At 45.7% G+C, this 20,036-nt stretch overlaps 1 protein-coding gene across 2 annotated transcripts in view; it reads right to left on the reverse strand.

The window, feature by feature from the left end:
- Positions 1–20,036, reverse strand: part of LOC143801457 (uncharacterized) — a 418,090-nt gene that overhangs the window by 10,536 nt on the left and 387,518 nt on the right. The window contains exons 6-10 of one of the 2 annotated variants that reach the window (XM_077281251.1): positions 15,058–15,175; positions 2,365–2,462; positions 2,208–2,286; positions 2,004–2,101; positions 1,764–1,881 (exon numbers count right to left, since the gene is read on the reverse strand). In XM_077281251.1, coding sequence (XP_077137366.1) covers positions 1,764–1,881; positions 2,004–2,101; positions 2,208–2,286; positions 2,365–2,462; positions 15,058–15,175 — 511 coding nt within the window. The remainder of the gene's footprint in view (positions 1–1,763; positions 1,882–2,003; positions 2,102–2,207; positions 2,287–2,364; positions 2,463–15,057; positions 15,176–20,036) is intronic. The other variant, XM_077281250.1, reaches the window with a different exon arrangement.

Consider the following 20,036-nt stretch of genomic DNA (forward strand, 5'->3'; position numbering starts at 1 on the left):
TTAGGGTCCTGCTGGATTGACAGATGAGGATTCGGGGTGACAGTCCACGCCGTGCACTTTGTCTCTACGTGGGATAACAGAGTGAATATTCACACTATTTCCCTACAAAAGGTTAAGAAAAAACCTTCAGAAAAAGAAAAAACGTAAAAAATTAGTGAAACAACCAGTGTACATATGGGTCTACTGAAAAACCCGAGTCCGCGTCCTTCTGACACGAAGCTAAACGGGTCAGTCTGGCTCCGGTCAGCTGCTGTGTACTACTGAGGAGGAGAGAACTTTTTATTGCCTAGTGTCAGCAGCAGACCCCCATGGTTTTCGGGGTCCTCCAATGAAGCGATAGAGAAACTAGCTCAGTCACTCAGGGGTTAAGTTTGTATTTTTCTTTATTTTTTTCTTTGGATTTATTCGCAGTTGTATTCAGCAGCGATTACCGTTCTGGAGCAGGAAACTGTAAATGGTCGTCTAAAGGGTTAATAGTTGCTGAGTAAAAAAAACAAAAGGATTGTACACAGACGGCACACGGGCCAATGTAACTCGCTTGGACTGAGCAGATGAGAAGGTTTTTTCATGGACCTAATATACATTTAAAGGGATGTTCCCAAAATCACAATGTTTTATTTTTTTTATTTTGCCAGTATAACCCATTTTTAAATCTGTCCTATTTTGCACATATCACCCCCTAATTACGCCCCTCCGGGCTCGGTTTACCCAACAGTTCCTGTGTGAACCCATATGTGGGGAGGAACCGCATGTTATATACTGGGGTGGGGGCAACAGGGCCGGATATTATATCCTGGGGGGCTACGGGGCCGGATATTATACGCTGGGGGGCTACAGGGCTGGATATTATACGCTGGGGGGCTACAGGGCTGGATATTATACGCTGGGGGGCTACAGGGCCGGATATTATACGCTGGGGGGCTACGGGGCCGGATATTATACGCTGGGGGGCTACGGGGCCGGATATTATACGCTGGGGGGCTACGGGGCCGGATATTATACGCTGGGGGGCTACGGGGCCGGATATATCACATCTGTTTGTAGATACAAGCTCGTAATCCCTTTTATGATGAAGCAATTCTCCACCCCGGAACAGAGGAGGGACTAAACATTTGTCACGTACTGTCATCTACCTGTTCTGGTTCTCCTACATCCAAGATGGCCTCCATAGTGGCAGAGGGATGACATCCATATGTCTGACCCACACCTCCATAGCACGGCACTTCCTGACTTACCACAGGGCTCTTCATGTCACCGGGCGGCCAACTTGGATGTAGAGGGACCAGAACGTTGGCCTCAGTGTAGGAGACAGTGGGAGGCAAAGAGAGAGGACAGGTAGGACGACTCTACATGTGACATGTTGTCACTCGTCAGCACCAGGCAGAGGCTGCTACATCACCGAGATCCATAGGATGGGGAGATTCACAACCTGTAACACAAGCTCAGTCATTTATATGGCAGCACGGGACTCGTGGAAGAAAAATACGGATGGAAGGGGTGGAAGAAATATTCTCAAAGGTAAAGGAAAACTAAATCTGTGCTTCCTAAATCATTAAGAAGAGGTGTGAAGGCGGCCCTGTTATTCATCGGTGCACCGCCGGACTCTACAGGAGCAGCCGCGCCATCACCGGACGCTTCTGCTGAGAGGAGGACAGCAGATAAAGCTTCACTGCACCGGAGACTCCACATGATATCACACACTGCGGTCATTATTACATAACGGTCATCGTCATCATCATCAAACGCCAGTTAATATCACACACCTGTGGAAACATCTCCCAGAATCTCCTCCTTCCTGTCACTCACACACGGCTGATCCCCCCTCGTCATCGCTTCCTCTTCTGTCTCATCCTTCACATTATTCTTAGTCGGATCTTCCTCCTGATATATCAGATGTAACAATCAGCACAATACAAGAAACCACCAAAATCTGTGACCTCTATGACCTCGATCAGAAATGTCCCCCCATATACAGATCCGGTTCAGGACTCAGCGCCGTCTACCTGATGATCCTCCGGGATGTTGTGATTCTCCTCTGGACAGTCCGGGGAATACAGAGGACGGGGACATAGCTCTGGTGGATTTCTCCTCCTGGATCCATCTGTAGGAGACACACAGTGATGGAATAGATTGTGTCATGTGATTATGAGATGATGGGGGTAGTAGTAGGTGACCACAGAACAGACATGACAGTCTCCCCTCCTCACCCTGGTGACCGGCCCATATTGCGATCGCCTCTTGTGCTCCTTGTATAACCTCAACCTTAATGTCAATCAGATCTTCACCCTAAAAAGTAAAATGTAAGATGAGCTCAGGTCCCATCACTTCACGGTCAGATGTTGTGGGGGCTTCAGTGTCATCTACCTGATGATCCTCAGGGATGTTGTGTTTCTCCTCCGGACAGTCCTGGGGATGCAGAGGACGGGGACACCTCTCTGGTGGATTTCTCCTCCTGGGTCCATCTGTGGAGACACACAGACTGAATACATGACCTGCCGTGTATCTGTCTATATATGAGACACGTCTCTCAGAACCGGTAATTCTAGGTTTATGCACCAGGGATTAAATTACATTGTTGTGGTCCTCACCACCGGTACCGCGGTCCCAGCACATTGTGGGATCAAGTATGAAGTAAGAATCAGCGAAGCCAAAGCCTAATGCTCTCTGCTCTGCCCTCAGAGAATGAGGACCCTGAGGAGAGGGACAGAGAAGACCCTCGTCAGTCCGATGGAGGAGCCGTACTAAGAAACAACTTCTCCAAGTTCCCTCTCCACCAGGGATGGAACCACAGAGGAGCTGGAGAAAGCTCCACATTTCTATCCAGCGGTTTCTTTTCTCCTAATTCACCATTATGGAGATTGGGGGAAGGACGGTTACCATTTACCAGTGATTGTTTTTTGGGAGCTCATGAGGTCACCATGAGGACACGGCCTCCCTCCTGCACAGGATCCTCTGGGATCACTCTAAGGCCATGTGCACACATAGGTTCGGGTCCCTGCGGGTTCTCTCTAAGAGGAGAGAACCTGCCGTCCTCCTATTAATAGACGAGTTACTGTGTTTTAATTCTTCTTTAACCCCTTCACTACCTTTAACGTATAGGTACGTCTTGATGATCATGCCAGCACAGGAGCTATACCCTTGCAATCGCCGCTGGGAGGTCGGCTTATGGGACAGCAGAGACCCGGCTATCAATGCCAGGAGCGGAGCCCGCACTGCCCCTGGCTGTTCACCCTCCAAGATGCCTAGATTAATACTGATAGCAAAATTTAGGAGTTTGGGAGAGGGAGGGAGCTCCCTCTTCCTTCCGATCGGCACCACCGTGACGTCATTGCGAGTGCCCGATGGTCGTCATGGCAACCCGAGGATGACATGACAACCTCAGGGTCAGCCAGTGACTGTGCCAGGAGCATGGACTAAGAGGCTTCGGTCAGTGCAGTATACAAGCGATCAGCACAATGAAAGCGCCACAAGATAAATAAAAAATGAAAGAAACAAAATAGCTATATTTATGTAAAAATAAGAATAAAGTACATATATTTGATAATTCTGCATCCAGAATGAAATGATCTATAAAACTGCCCCACTAGATAACCTCACAGAAAAACAAGCCGCCATACATCTCCATCAGCAGAAAATAAAAAAAAGTTAGAGCTCTCAAAATAAAGCAATGCAAAAATAATTATTTTCTATAAAAGTTTTTATTGTGTGAAAGCGCCAAAACATAAAAAAATATATAAATGAGGTATCGCTCTAATCGTACGGACCTAAAGAATAAAGATGCCTCATCAATTTTACCACACGGTGAATGGCATAAAAAAACTCCTGAGTAGCTGGTGTTTGTTCATTCTGCCTCTGAAAAATTGGAATAGAAAGCCAACATCATGTGCCAACGTCAACTCGTCACGTAAAAAATAAGCCATCACATGACTCTGTGGGCCGAAATACGGAACAATTATAGCTCTCAAAATATGGCGATGCAAAAACTTTATTTTGCAATAAAAAGCGTCTTTTAGTGCGTGACAGAAGCCAAACATAAAAACATCGCAGTAAGGCTCGGCTCACATTTATCCTGCGCTCTGCACTGAGCTCTTACGCCGGGGCTTCTGTGTAAATCTCTGAAATTTGCGATTCAGACAGAAACCCCGGTGGAAGATTCCCTATAATGAGGCCGATAGAGGCAGAGTGGACATCATGTGGCTTATCCGGCGGTGTCTATCTTTTTCAACAGAGTAAATCTGCATTATAGCGAATGGACCTGTCCATCGTGTCACCTGAAGTACGTCTCTCGGAGATTTACATGGAAACCCCAAGTAAGTGCTCAGTGTCGAGTGCAGGATAAATGAGATCCAAAATGGGCCCAACAAAAGCTTCTACTCTATCCACTCAGGTCCGTCATCTCTCAATGGAAATATAGGGGGCTTCCACGTTACTGATAGTACAAAGGTTCTGCAAAAGCACTTTGGCTTCTCGTCCCCAAAAAGAAATTCAGCAAATTCTGCACTCCCAAATTCAAATGCCCCCCAGTGTGCCTAAACCACATTTAGTGTCCACATGTTTGGCATTTCTGTGGCGATCAGAGCCTGCCTAATTTACGGGTGTATGTCTCCAGAAGCACGGGCTGGGCATAATGTTCTGGTCACGTCAACGTATTGGTCATTACTACGGCAGTTTACAATTTTCACTCAACAACATCCACTGCTGCCTGTTTCTGGAAAAGACCCATGGAGTCAAAATCATCACTACACCTGTAGATAAATTCTCAAAGGGGTATAATTTGCAAAATTTGGTCACTTGGGGGGAATTCTGCTGTTATAACACTTAGGGGCTCTGTATATGGAGTCCGCACACTATTCTAGGAAAATCTGCACTCCAGGAGGCAAATAGTGCTCCGGAATCTCACCGTATGGCTAAAAAGTACTGTACAGCCAAATATGGGGTATTGCCACATTCAGCTACAGTTGTGGGACACATTTTGGTGCCATTTTTATCCATTTTACCTTGTGAAAATGTAAAATCTGGGGCCAAAATAATTATATTTTCTTCACTGCCCAAAGGTATAAAATTCTGTGACACACCTGTGGTGTCAATATGATCACTGCACCCCTACATGAGGTCATTGAGAGGTGTAGTTTGTGAAATGGGGTCACTGATGGGGGGTTCTGCTGTTCTGGAACCTCAAGAGACCTTCCAGTGGGTCATGGCACCTGCAAACCATAACAGTAAAATCTGAACTCCAATATGGCACATCTTCCTTCCGAGCTTTGCACTGTGCCTCAAAAGTAGTTACTGACCACATATGTGTATTGGTGTTCTGAGAAGAAATTGCACTGTTCGTTTTCTCCTATTCACCATTTTAAATTCGTTTATTAGTAACAGAATCAGTTGCGTTACATACAGAGTATATTCAAGTTATGAAACATAGCATACAAAGTATATACGTTAAACATGTAATCGAGGGTATTTTCTACATATAATCAGTATTATCTTGTATATGTTATAGATAATAAATTTATCTTAACAAATGTACTACATAGGTGAGAAAAAAAACAAAAAAACCCTGAAAAAGACTAAAACTCTTAAATTGAGCCTATACCTACTCTAATTACTAACTACTTTGCCGCGTAACCCCGTACCCGCCCCTCCGTGCAATGTCCCCAGCCACCCCCAATGAAGAGACCATCATGACATATCTAAAGAGTAGCATGAGAAGAATTCCAACGGCCCCAGATTTTGTCAAACTTTCCCGGACAGCCCCTATTCTGATATAGCGTACGTTCATACGGAATAACGGAATTGACTAGGTCTATCCAGGCTCTTCTAGATGGACAGGAGTTTCCCATCCATCTCAATGCTAGTACCTTACGTGCCATAAAAAGCGTTTCACGCAAGAAGATACTGGTGTAGTGATCCCAGGTCTCCTCCTCCCACACTCCAAATAGACAGACTAGTGGGTCAAGGGGAACAGAAATCTGCAGTACTGATGTTAGTAGTGTTGTCACCTCTTTCCAGTATTGAAGAATAATAGAACACCTCCATATCATATGTACAAAATCTGCATCTAACGAGTGACACCGCATACATTCTGTCGTCTGGAACCGGCCCATTTTAAAAAGACGTATCGGGATTAGGTATGATTGATGCATTATATACAGCTGGGTCATCCTATTATTATGCGCCCCCTGGTGGATGTTCTCATGAACTGCAGCCTGGGAACTTTTTCCCACGCTCCAGGTCATATGAGGACATCCGCCAGGGGGCGCATCACCGCGACTGAAGGAAATGTAGGTCAATGACCTACATTTCATTCATTCGCAGGGGAATTACAAGCACGAGCACAGCTGCATTATAGCAGGGCTCCTGCTTGTAATATTAGTTAACCCCTTCAGATGGATTACTTCGTGGGACGTGATCTGACATCAGAAGGTATGTATCTTGTGCGTTTATTATGTTGCCAAGCGAGGGACTGCAAATGGATTGAGAGAACAATAAATTATTACAACAACCGCTGTGTTTATTTCATTAAAATACTTTAAAATCATGTGTGTGTGTGTTTATTAACTATTTAGTACTATTGGATTAATAATGGATAGGTGTCATAATTGACGCCTCTCCATTATTAATCTGGCTTAATGTCACCTTCCAATAGCAAGGTGACATTAACCCTTCATTACCCCATATCCCACCGCTACAGGGAGTGGGAAGAGAGTGGCCAAGTGCCAGAATAGGCGCATCTTCCAGATGTGCCTTTTCTGGGGTGGCTGGGGGCAGATGTTTGTAGCCACGGGGGGGCCAATAACCATGGACCCTCTCCTGGCTATTAATATCTGCCCTCAGTCACTGGCTTTACCGCTCTGGCGGAGAAAATTGCACGGGAGCCCACGCCAATTTTTTCCGCCATTTAACCCTTTATTTCAGCAGCTACAGCGCTGAAATTTTGCACATACACACTACTAACATTAGTAGTGTGGAATATGCCAAAAAAAAAGGGGATATGAGATGGTTTACTGTATGTAAACCATGTCTCATATCCTGTCGGGTTTGTGCAGGAGAAATGAAAAGCCGGCAATTGAATTACCGACTTTTCACTAACACCGCTGCGTATTTCTCGCAAGTCACACTGCTGGTCCGTGTGGAATCCGTATTTTTCTCGCCCCCATAGACTTTCATTGGCGATTTTTTTGCGCAATACGCTGACAAACGCAGCATGCTGCGATTTTGTACGGCCGTAGAAAGCCGTATAATACTGAACCGTAACATACGGCTAATAGGAGCAGCCCCATTGAGAATAATTGTGCCGTATGTTATGCGAGTTTTACGGACGTAGTTTCTGCGCTCTTACGTCCGGAAAACTCGCATGTGTGACGCCGGCCTAAGGAGGAGATAAGACCCTGGGGGCCTTGCGATTTAAGGATTCCTATCAAAGGTAAAGAGGATATAGCACGATCTGTACCCGCGTGTCTCATATATGATTGAACAGCTGATCTTAACTGTAAGTAACGAAAAAATTGGGATCTCGGTATATCATGTTTATTTTGCAATTGTTCAAAAGACGCAAAGACCCCTCCATCATACAAATCCCCTATTGAGGAAACCCCATGCCTTGCCCAGAAATCTGCTGATGGGTGATTCAATAGAGTGGAGAAATAACTATTATTCCACAAGGGCATCTCCGCTATAATATCTGTATATCCCATAGTTTTTTTAATTTGTCTCCAGACTAAACGCGCCAGACGGAGCAGGGGTAACAGTCGGGGAACACCAATCTTCTCCGCCTCCAAAAAATTTAGTGGGCAATCAGCACAAACTGAATGAATTAAATGGTTTTCCGAGTTGGGGAGGCTGCTATTGGGCATCCATTTATTAAGAGCTTTTGCCTGACCGGCCAGGTAGTATAAATAAAAATCCGGGAGTGCCGCTCCTCCCCTCTGCTTCGGTCTCTGTAGTGTAGATAATTTAAGTTTGGGTCTAGTTTTCCCCCATATGAAAGTGGTGAGTTGAGAGTTCAGTGCTGCAAAAAAGGACTTAGGTATTGGCAAAGAACTGTGTTGGAGGCAGTAACTGAGCTTAGGAAGTAAGATCATTTTAATTAGATTAATACGACCAGCCACGGATAAAGGGAGTTTGCTCCAAGTCGTAAATTTAAATTTAACTAATTCTAAGAGTGGGAATATATTGAGCTGCAGGTCAGATCTACTATATTGAGATATATATACCCCTAGATATTTAAAGCTGGACACTACAGGAAGGGGGGATAAAGTTTCGAGACCAGGTGTTGGAGAGTGAGAAAGGGGCATCAACGCGGATTTATCCCAGTTTATATATAAACCTGAATATCTACTAAAGTTATCTATGATGGCTATTACTTGCGGTAATGTTTCCTCTACCTGATCCATGAATATCACCATGTCATCAGCATACAGGCCAATAGTGTCTACATGATCAGCTATGCGTATACCTTTAATAGCAGAAGAGGACCTGATTCGTATCGCCAACGCCTCCAACGCCAGGGCGAAAAGGGCCGGGGAAAGGGGGCATCCCTGACGGGTCCCTCTGTACAAAGAGAAGGGTTTAGAGATGGAGCCATTTATACTGATGCAGGCTCTAGGTTTCATATATAGCATTTCCACCCATTTAAGAAAATTATCACCAAAGCCATATTTTTTCAAACATGCTAATAAAAAGGGCCATTCAAGAGAATCAAAGGCCTTGGCTGCATCCAGCGATGCCAGTGCCCAAGAGTTATCTGATACTAGTGAGGTGTATTGTACTACTGATTGGACTCGTCTAATATTGATAGAAGTATTTTTACCTGGCATGAAACCTGTTTGATCTGGGTGTATGAGATTAAGTATAATAGAGTTCAACCTAGTAGCCAGGATTTTGGTGAAGATCTTATAATCTACATTGACTAATGATATAGGCCGATAAGATCCACAATCCAGTGGATCCTTCCCCTCCTTTTTGAGTATAATAATATTCGCCTCGTAAAAGGAGTCTGGCATAGAGTCCCCCCCTCGCATCCCTTGGAACACCCCCAGCAGGAGTGGCGCTAAAATATCATGGTATTTCCTATATAATTCGACAGGAAATCCGTCTGGACCAGGAGCCTTTCCAGAGGCCATATCTGTCAATGCCTGCTCGACTTCCTCCAAGGTGAACTCAGCGTCCACAAAGGCACGCTGAGCTGGGTCTAGCGTAGGGAATGTCACGTTTGATAAATAATCCAGGCTTCCCAAAACATCAAAGCCACACTTAGACGTATATAATGACTCGTAATAATCATGAAAACAGTGAAGTATTTCCTCAGTTGAGGATACTAATGAGCCGTCTGATGTTCGAATTTGCAATATGTTCACCATTTTGAACATTGAAAACTTGGGGCCAAAGCAACATTTTAGTGGAAAAAAAATTGTAATTTTCCATTGACTCAGCTAATGTTCTACATTTCTGTGAATCGCCTGAGGGCTAAAAATGCTCACTACACCCCTAGATTAATTCCTCAGGAGGTGTAGTTTCCAGAATCAGGACACTTGTGGTGGTTTCTGCTGTCTTGGCATATCAGGGGCTCTACAAATGTGACATCGCATCACCAATTTCTCTCAAAATAGCACTCCAGAATTCAGTTGGCATTCCTTCCTTCCCGAGCCTTGCCATGCATGCAAACAGTAGTTTTCCACCACATAAAGGATATCGGCGAATACAGGAGAAATTGCACAACAAATTTTGGGATCCACTGTCTCCTGTTTTAACTTATGAAAATTCAGAATATGGATCTAACGCAACATGTTTGTGGGAATTTTTTATTTATATTTTCACAGCTCAAAGTTATAAACTTCTGAACTATGAGTTCAAGGTGCATGCCACACTTCTACATATATTCCTTGAGGGATGTAGTTTCCAAAGTGGGGTCACTTGTGGTTTGTTTCACTGTTTAGGTACATCGGGGCCCTGCAAACACAACATGGGGTCCGCCATCTATTACACCCAATTTTATGTTCCAAAAGTCGAATGGTGCTCCTTCCTTTCCGAGCTCTGCCGTGCGCCCAAACAGTAGTTTTCTACTACATATGGGGTATCGACGTACTCAGGAAAAACTGCGCTACAAATTGTATTGTCAATTTGTGTAAAATTTGAGGCTAAAGAAATATTTTTGTGGGGAAAAGTAAAATCTTCATGTTTTCCCCCCACATTTCTTTAATTCCTGTGAAGCTACTAAAGAGTTAATAAACTTCTTGTATGTGGTTTTGAGCACTTTGAGGAGTGAAGTTATTTAAATGGTGTAAATTGTGTATTTTCTGTCACATGGACCCCTCAAAGTCACTTCAAATGGGATTTGGCCCCTAAAAAAATGGTTTTGTAAATTTTGTTGGAAAAAATGAGGAATTGCTGTTAACATTTTAACCATTTCAACTTCCTAACAAAAAAAGAAAAGTTTAAAAAAATAAAGAAAAGTATACATATGGTAAGTGTAACTTATAGGCATAAAAATTCAAAGATGCAAAAAATAATGACCAAAATTAACCTCGAACATGAAGTACAATGCGTCACAAAATACAGACTGAATCACTGGGATACGTTGAAGCGTTCCAGAATTATGTCAAAGTGACACTGGTCAGTATTGTAAAATTTAACATGACCATGAAGGTGAAAATAGACTCGATGAGTGAAAGAGTTAAAGAGAAAAGTCTCAACATCCACCTTCATATAAACATTGGGATTTTTGCCCATTTCTCAAGGCAAAACTTTTCCAGTTCCTTCAAGTTAGATGGTTTCCTCTGGTGAACAGCGATCTTCAAGTCTGAACACAGATTCTCCTTGGATTAAGGTCTGGACTGACTCAGCTGCTCCAGAAAATTTGCATGTTTCCCCTTAAAACACCGGAGTGTTGCTGTAGCAGTACGCTTTGGGTCATTTCCTCGTTGGAAGGTGAACCTTCATCCCAGTATCAAATCACTGACAGACTGAAACAGGTTTTGCTCAAGAATATCCCTGTATTTCGCACCGTTCATCTTTCCCTCGACTCCATTTTTCCTGTCCCGGCTGCCAAAAATCATCCCCACAGCATTATGCTGCCACCACCATATTTCACTGTGGGCATGGTGTTCTTGGGGTGATGAGCTGTGTTGGTTTGGCACCAGACATAGGGTTTACCTTGGTGTCCAAAAAGTTCAATTTTGGTCTCATCTGACCACAGCACCTTCCTCCTTCCAATTGAGGAGCCTCCCACATGTCTTTAGGCAAACTCAAAACGAGCCTTACAATTTTTTGTGTGTAAGTAAAGGCCTTTTCCATAAAGGCCACCTCTATGGAGTGTGCGGCTTATTGTGGTCGTATGGACAGATACTTCTTCAGTCTCTGTTGGGAACTCTGCAGCTCCTTCAGGGTTACCTTTGGTCTCTGTGCTGCCTCTCGGATTAATGCCCTCTTTGCACAGGCAGAGAGTTTTGACGTGCGCCCAGGTTTGTTGTGGTACCATGTTCTTTCCATTTGATGATAATGGATTTGAAGGTGCTTTGGAGGATCATCAGAGATTGGGGGATTTTTTTTCTTATAACTCAACCCTGACTTGCACTTTGTCCCTGACTTGTTTGGAGACTTTGTCTTCATGGTGTTGTTTGGTTAGTGGTGACGCCTTCTCCCTCTGGTCACCCCACTGCCTCTTCCTGCCTGTTGTGGTCCTGCTGCTCCTGCCCCCTCTGCACTGCTGTCCTCGCTCTGCATGGCACCTTGCCAGGTTGGATCAGTGACTTCACCGTGCACAGAATCGTCTTTCACTTCCGCACTCTGGTACGCCTCCTGACTTGCTGACAACTGTGTCTCACCATCATCGTCCGCTTGAGAAACTAATTGCTGTTCCCCACCATAGTTTTCTTCTGACCATCACTGCTCAAATATTTTGGCATGAAGACATACGATCTCATGTCCCTCTTGAAATGTGCAGGGCGAGAGGCCAGAATCAATAAATGGAAATGTAAAGACTCGTTCCTCAAGTGTCCAAGTGTGGGATCACTTGTCTCCTGGGACTCATGGATGAGCATGTTTGTTGTGCTCCCACCTGCAAACTGTACGGTGTTATTTTTTATAAATAAAATATGTAGCCCTGAAAATGAATTTAGTGCGGGGCCGCCTGCTGACTCTCCAAAATGTATGACTAAGTGCCACCTGATGGCGCTCAAAAAATTATGAGTGAGTGCTGCCTGATGGCCCTTCAAAATGTGTAATTGAGGGCACTCAAAAAAATGTGGAGCAAGGGCCGCATGATAACGCTGTTGATATGGTGCAGAAGGAGGAGAACAAGAAAAATAAAAAAAACATGAACTGTATAATCATTTTAGGGTGGAAACGGGTGCATGGGAATACAGATCCGCCTATTAGTTATCATGACCCCGGCAGCAATAAAACCCCCGGAATAATCTTAAGCAGGGAGGGAGAAGTGACTGCGGCCTGCAAGCCTTAGGCTATGTGCACACGTTGCAGATTATTTGCGGTTTTTTAACGTTTTTGCGCTATAAAAACGCTATAAAACTGCAAATAATCTGCATACATTAAGCATCCCATCATTTATAATGGAATCCGCAATTTCTGTGCACATGATGTGCGTTTTTCCACATGAAAAACGCATGCGGAAAAATAATGAACCGGTTTATTAATTTTGCGTTTTTTTTCACGGATTTCCGACTGTCTATTGCATTGGGAAATGTCCAGGAAAAAACGTGCAAAAAACGCGTCAAAACCGCGCAAAAAACGCATGCGGATTTCATGCGGAAATCTGGCAGAAATGTCCGGATTTCCACAGGAATTTTCTGCATGAATTCCTGAACATGTGCACATAACCTCAGATCTGAGCCAACTCCGTGTAAAATAAAAATAAAGATGCCGTCATACAATGGGAGAAAGAGCCAAATGTAACTCCTGTGTGAATAAATGGACAAAGGAATGGTGGTGTTCTGTCCCCAGGATGGGTTGGAGAACTTTCCCCACATGAATATTCATTGGGAAGGTCTCCAAGGAGATAAAAGAAATGTTTTGAACCCCCAGTTTTGATCTATTTGAAGCCTTGTGGGCTGCCTGAGGCTCTGAGCCGGCACAGGAGGAACTGGCGCCCACCATAGCTGGAGTCCGATGCCTGAAGGTCCTTGTGCTAGTTGTATCCCGTGCCCCTGGGACTCCTTGTTGTTGGCCTCAGAAGTCCCACTCCTTCTAAATGAAAGGTTTTCTGAGGCCCTATTCTACGTATATTCCAGGGGGAGTTGCATTCCCTCCTTCTCATTTTTGATAGGTCTTCAGCAGTCTACGAGTCCCAAAAGTTCAGAAATCTCATGCACACGATTCCTTTTTTTTCTAGACAAATGGAAAACTGCTGCATTTTTTTAAAGAAGCAGCATGTCAAGTCTTTCAGTGATTTTACAGTGTTTTTTTCACCATTGAAAAAGCGCAAAAATGCAGTAAAAATAGTGTGAACATAGCGCCTAAGGGGTGGAGGAGGGTTATTTTTCTCTTTTAATTTTGCCATACAGGGATGAATGTTTCCTAACCTTTTATCCCTGTAAAATCTATTGTATCTGCGGTTTTGTATGTTTTATTGTCAGTCCGTAAAAGTTCCGCAATACTCTGACAACATTGTTTGTAGTAGTGACCTGGGAGTCAGATGTGTCCAGGCGTCTTCCCCATGATGTTCCCGGGAGTCTTCCCCATGATGTTCCCAGGCGTCTTCCCCATGATGTTCCCGGGCGTCTTCCCCATGATGTTCCCGGGCGTCTTCCCCATGATGTTCCCAGGCGTCTTGCCCATGATGTTCCCAGGCGTCTTGCCCATGATGTTCCCAGGCGTCTTCCCCCATGATGTTCCCAGGCGTCTTCCCCATGATGTTCCCAGGCGTCTTCCCCATGATGTTCCCAGGCGTCTTCCCCATGATGTTCCCAGGCGTCTTCCCCATGATGTTCCCAGGCGTCTTCCCCATGATTTTCCCAGGCGTCTTCCCCATGATGTTCCCGGGAGTCTTCCCCATGATGTTCCCAGGCGTCTTCCCCATGATGTTCCCGGGCGTCTTCCCCATGATGTTCCCGGGCGTCTTCCCCATGATGTTCCCAGGCGTCTTGCCCATGATGTTCCCAGGCGTCTTCCCCATGATGTTCCCAGGCGTCTTCCCCATGATGTTCCCAGGCGTCTTCCCCATGATGTTCCCAGGCGTCTTCCCCATGATGTTCCCAGGCGTCTTCCCCATGATGTTCCCAGGCGTCTTCCCCATGATGTTCCCGGGCGTCTTCCCCATGATGTTCCCGGGCGTCTTCCCCATGATGTTCCCGGGCGTCTTCCCCATGATGTTCCCGGGCGTCTTGCCCATGATGTTCCCGGGCGTCTTGCCCATGATGTTCCCAGGCGTCTTGCCCATGATGTTCCCAGGCGTCTTGCCCATGATGTTCCCAGGCGCCTTCCCCATGATGTTCCCAGGCGTCTTCCCCATGATGTTCCTGTGTCACTTGAGCCCTGTTTCCATCCATGTCAGAGATTTTACTACGATATCACATGCCGGTCATCATCATCATCATCATCACAGACGCCGGTCATTATTACACAGCGGTCATCAAAATCACAGACGCCGGTCATTATCACACACATCTCCTGGTTGAGTCCTACCTGGTGTACACTGCCCTCTTACAATTTATTGGTAAGTGCCGTTTTTTGATTATTATCTGAGGCTGTGGATCACTGTTTTACCCACAGATCGATCTCTATTGTGCACTTTTGGCTGCTTTTTCTATTGTTATATTCAGTAGGATATATACATATGTGGCAGCTTGCACCGGTGGACACTCACTTTCCATTTTAACCATCCTTTTTGTACTATGTCTGTATTTATCATGCACTTTAAGCTTGTTAAATTAATAAAATATTAACTTTTGCACCACTTTTATGCTCTGTTGGTACTCCTTTTCTAAATGGCTTGTATGGAGTTGGTCTGCGGCTTTGGTTGTGGGATTTTTTGGCACTACTTAGTGCTCTAATCTACCCACAGTTCTAAAAATGTTGCCTGGTTTGTGTATCATTATTACACACCTGTGGAAACATCTCCCGGAATCTCCTCCTTCCCGTCACTCACACACGGCTGATCCCCCCTCGTCATCGCCTCCTCTTCTGTCTCCTCCTTCACTTTATTCTTAGTCGGATCTTCCTCCTGATATATCAGATGTAACAATCAGCACAACACATTTAGTAGCATCTTAAGGGGTGCATGTGTGTGGGGTCAGGAACGCGCATCCCTGCAGCAAAGCATCACGGCAGCTAAGCATCGAGACGCCGCAGTCATTTCAACGGCCGGGAATTAACATCCATCTCCTCTCTTCACACAGGTACAATCTCTGCTTCCTGTCATCTGCTGCCCATCATCCTGCCACAATTCCTTTACTGGTACAATCTCTGCTTCCTGTCATCTGCTGCCCATCATTCTGCAACAATTCCTTTACTGGTACAATCTCTGCTTCCTGTCATCTGCTGCCCATCATTCTGCAACAATTCCTTTACTGGTACAAAATCTGCTTCCTGTCATCTGCTGCCCATCATCCTGCAACAATTCCTTTAACGGTACAATCTCTGCTTCCTGTCATCTGCTGCCCATTATCCTGCAACAATTCCTTTACTGGTACAATCTCTGCTTCCTTCATCTGCTGCCCATCTTCCTGTAACAATTCCTTTACTGGTATAATCTCTGCTTCCTGTCATCTGCTGCCCATTATCCTGCAACAATTCCTTTACTGGTACAATCTCTGCTTCCTTCATCTGCTGCCCATCTTCCTGTAACAATTCCTTTACTGGTATAATCTCTGCTTCCTGTCATCTGCTGCCCATCTTCCTGCCACAATTCCTTTACTGGTACAATCTCTGCTTGCTGTCATCTGCTGCCCATCATCCTGTAACAATTCCTTTACTGGTATAATCTCTGCTTCCTGTCATCTGCTGCCCATCATCCTGCAACAATTCCTTTAACGGTACATTCTCTGCTTCCTGTCATCTGCTGCCCATCATCCTGCAACTATTCCTTTACTGGTACAATCTCTGCTTCCTGTCATCTGCTGCCCATCATCCTGCCACAATTCCTTTACTGGTACAATCTCTGCTTCCTGTCATCTGCTGCCCATCATCCTGCCACAATTCCTTTACTGGTACAATCTCTGCTTCCTGTCATCTGCTGCCCATCATCCTGCAACAATTCCTTTACTGGTAGAATCTCTGCTTCCTGTCATCTGCTGCCCATCATCCTGCAACAATTCCTTTACTGGTACAATCTCTGCTTCCTGTCATCTGCTGCCCATCATCCTGCAACAATTCCTTTAACGGTACAATCTCTGCTTCCTGTCATCTGCTGCCCATCATCCTGCAACAATTCCTTTACTGGTACAATCTCTGCTTCCTGTCATCTGCTGCCCATCATCCTGCAACAATTCCTTTACTGGTACAATCTCTGCTTCCTGTCATCTGCTGCCCATCTTCCTGCCACAATTCCTTTACTGGTACAATCTCTGCTTCCTGTCATCTGCTGCCCATCATCCTGCCACAATTCCTTTACAGGTACAATCTCTGCTTCCTGTCATCTGCTGCCCATCATCCTGCCACAATTCCTTTACTGGTACAATCTCTGCTTCCTGTCATCTGCTGCCCATCTTCCTGCCACAATTCCTTTACTGGTACAATCTCTGCTTCCTGTCATCTGCTGCCCATCATCCTGCCACAATTCCTTTACAGGTACAATCTCTGCTTCCTGTCATCTGCTGCCCATCTTCCTGCCACAATTCCTTTACAGGTACAATCTCTGCTTCCTGTCATCTGCTGCCCATCATCCTGTAACAATTCCTTTACTGGTACAATCTCTGCTTCCTGTCATCTGCTGCCCATCATCCTGCAACAATTCCTTTAACGGTACAATCTCTGCTTCCTGTCATCTGCTGCCCATCATCCTGCAACAATTCCTTTACTGGTACAATCTCTGCTTCCTGTCATCTGCTGCCCATCATCCTGCAACAATTCCTTTACTGGTACAATCTCTGCTTCCTGTCATCTGCTGCCCATCATCCTGCCACAATTCCTTTACTGGTACAATCTCTGCTTCCTGTCATCTGCTGCCCATCTTCCTGCCACAATTCCTTTACTGGTACAATCTCTGCTTCCTGTCATCTGCTGCCCATCATCCTGCAACAATTGCTTTACTGGTACAATCTCTGCTGTCATGGTTCCCAATGGCAGGGACATAGGCAAAATCAGGACTAGCTCTAGGAAGATGGAATCTAAGCTGACCGCGATGCTGAACCTAACGCACAACTAACAATAGCCGGGGAACGTACCTGCGTTTTATCCCTAGACGTCTCGCACCAGCCGGAGATCTAGCTACCCCTAGTAGAGGAAACACAGACCTGGCTTGCCTCCAGAGAAACCCCAAAAGCGATAGTAGCCCCCAACATATAATGACGGTTAGTTAAGAGGAAAACACATATGTAGTATGAATACAGGTTCAGCAAATAATAATAATAATCTTTATTTATATAGCGCCAACATATTCCGCAGCGCTTTACAGTTTAACAGTTTCAAACAACAATCATAGGTAACAATGTTAACAATACAGCAATAAAGCACAATAAGCCGCCCCTGCTCGTGAGAGCTTACAATCTACAATGAGGTGGGGAGGTACAAAGTACAGGTGTGTATTTACAATGATGTATTTACAATGATGGTCCAGCCATCTTCAGGGAATGGGGGTAGATGGAAGTAGTGAATGGGTTACACACACACACAAACATAAAATGACTGATTAGGGAACGTGGTAGGCCGCTCTGAACAAATGAGTTTTGAGTGAGCGCCTAAAGCTATGCAAGTTGTGGATGGTCCTAATATCTTGGGGTAGAGCATTCCAGAGGATTGGCGCAGCACGGGAGAAGTCTTGGAGTCGGGAGTGGGAGGTACGGATTAGTGCAGAGGTTAGTCGAAAGTCGTTTGCAGAGCGCAGCGGTCAGCTAGGCCGATAGACAGAAATGAGGGAGGAGATGTAAGGGGGTGCCGCACTGTGGAGAGCTTTGTGGGTGAGAACAAGTACTTTGAATTGTATCCTGTAATGAATGCGCAGCCAGTGTAATGACTGGCGAAGAGCGGACACGTCCGAGTAACGATTAGCCAGATGGACGACCCTGGCTGCTGCATTAAGGATAGACTGGAGAGGGGAAAGTCGCGTGAGGGGGAGGCCAATTAAAAGAGAGTTGCAGTAGTCCAGGCGGGAGTGGATTAGGGCGACAGTGAGAGTTTTTGTTGTCTCCGTGGTGAGAAAAGGGCGGATTCTAGAGATGTTCTTTAGGTGTAAGCGGCACGAGCGGGCAAGAGATTGTATGTGGTAGGTGAAGGAGAGATCGGAGTCAGACATGACACCCAGACAGAGCGCCTGCTGCCGGGGTGTTATTATGGTGCCACCCACGGAGAGGGAAATGTCAGATTTAGGGAGGTTAGTAGATGGCGGGAGCAGAAGAAGTTCAGTTTTGGAGAGGTTGAGCTTCAGATAGAGAGCGGACATGATGTTAGAGACTGCAGACAGACAGTCAGTGGCGTTCTGTAGTACAGCGGGGGTAAGGTCAGGGATGATGTGTATAGTTGTGTGTCATCAGCATAAAGATGGTACTGAAAGCCAAATCTGCTGATGGTCTGTCCAATTGGGGCCGTGTAGAGGGAGGGGGCCAAGGACTGAGCCCTGAGGTACCCCGACAGTGAGAGGAAGAGGAGATGAAGTGGAGCCGGAGAACAGAACACTGAAGGAGCGGTCAGAAAGATAGGAGGACCAGGGGAGAGCAGTGTCCTTAATGCCTAGTGACTGGAGCCTAGAGAGTAGGAGAGGGTGGTCAACAGTGTCGAAAGCTGCAGAAAGATCGAGGAGAATGAGCAGAGAGTGGTCACCGTTACATTTTGCTGTCAGAAGGTCATTGGTCACCTTGATGAGTGCAGTTTCTGTCGAATGTAGGGGGCGGAACCCGGACTGTGAAGGGTCTAGGAGGGAATGAGTGGAGAGGTAACGGGTAAGGCGGGAGTAGACCAGGCGCTCCAGGAGTTTAGAGATGAAGGGTAGATTGGAGACCGGTCTGTAGTTGTTTGCGCATGATGGGTCAAGGGTGGGTTTTTTTAGTAATGGAGTAATGATAGAGTGTTTGAAGGAGGAGGGGAAAATGCCAGAGGAGAGGGAGAGATTAAAGATTGTAGTTAGGTGAGTTGTGACGACTGGAGAGAGAGACTGGAGGAGGTGTGAGGGAATGGGGTCGGTGGTGCATGTAGTCGGACGAGGAGAGGAGCTTGGAGACTTCTTCTTCTGTGATGGGATCGAAAGTGGAGAGTGAGCCAGGGGAGATGCAGGGAGGGATGGGAGTCATTGCACTTGGTGTCTGGGAGCGGATTTCCTGACGGATATTGTCTATTTTCTCTATAAAGTGGGAGGCCAGGTCATCAGCACAAATGTCTGTGATAGGGGCTTGTGCTTTTGGTCTGAGGAGGGAGTGAAATGTGTCAAAAAGTTTCTTGGGGTTGTTGGATAGTGAGGAGATCAGGGTGGTGAAGTAGGTCTGTTTGGCAAGGTGAAGGGCAGAGTTATAGGTCCTTAACATAAATTTGAAGTGTAAGAAGTCTTCTGGGGTGCGAGTTTTCCTCCATAAGCGTTCAGCACACCTGGAGAATCGCTGGAGAAATCGGGTTTGCGATGTGAGCCAGGGCTGTTTCACTCTGTGTTTGGAGGTTCTGAGGGTGAGGGGAGCTACTTGGTCCAGGGGGCTTCTAAGAGTGTCGTTGTAGTGATGTACAGCCAGATCAGGACAGGAACAAGAGGAGACTGGGGACAATGATGAGTGTAGGGAGTCTGAAAGTGTGTGAGGGTTAATGGCATGTAGATTTCTGAATGTGTGGTAGGTAGGAGAGTGCTGGGGTGGGCGAGGAGTTGTGAGTGTGAAGGAGAGAATGCTGTGGTCAGAGAGGGGAAGTGGTGAGTTATCTAGGTAGGAGATTGAACAGAGCCGGACAAA

This window comes from Ranitomeya variabilis, chromosome 1, assembly GCF_051348905.1.
Source record: "Ranitomeya variabilis isolate aRanVar5 chromosome 1, aRanVar5.hap1, whole genome shotgun sequence".
Classification (NCBI taxonomy): Eukaryota; Metazoa; Chordata; class Amphibia; order Anura; family Dendrobatidae; genus Ranitomeya; species Ranitomeya variabilis.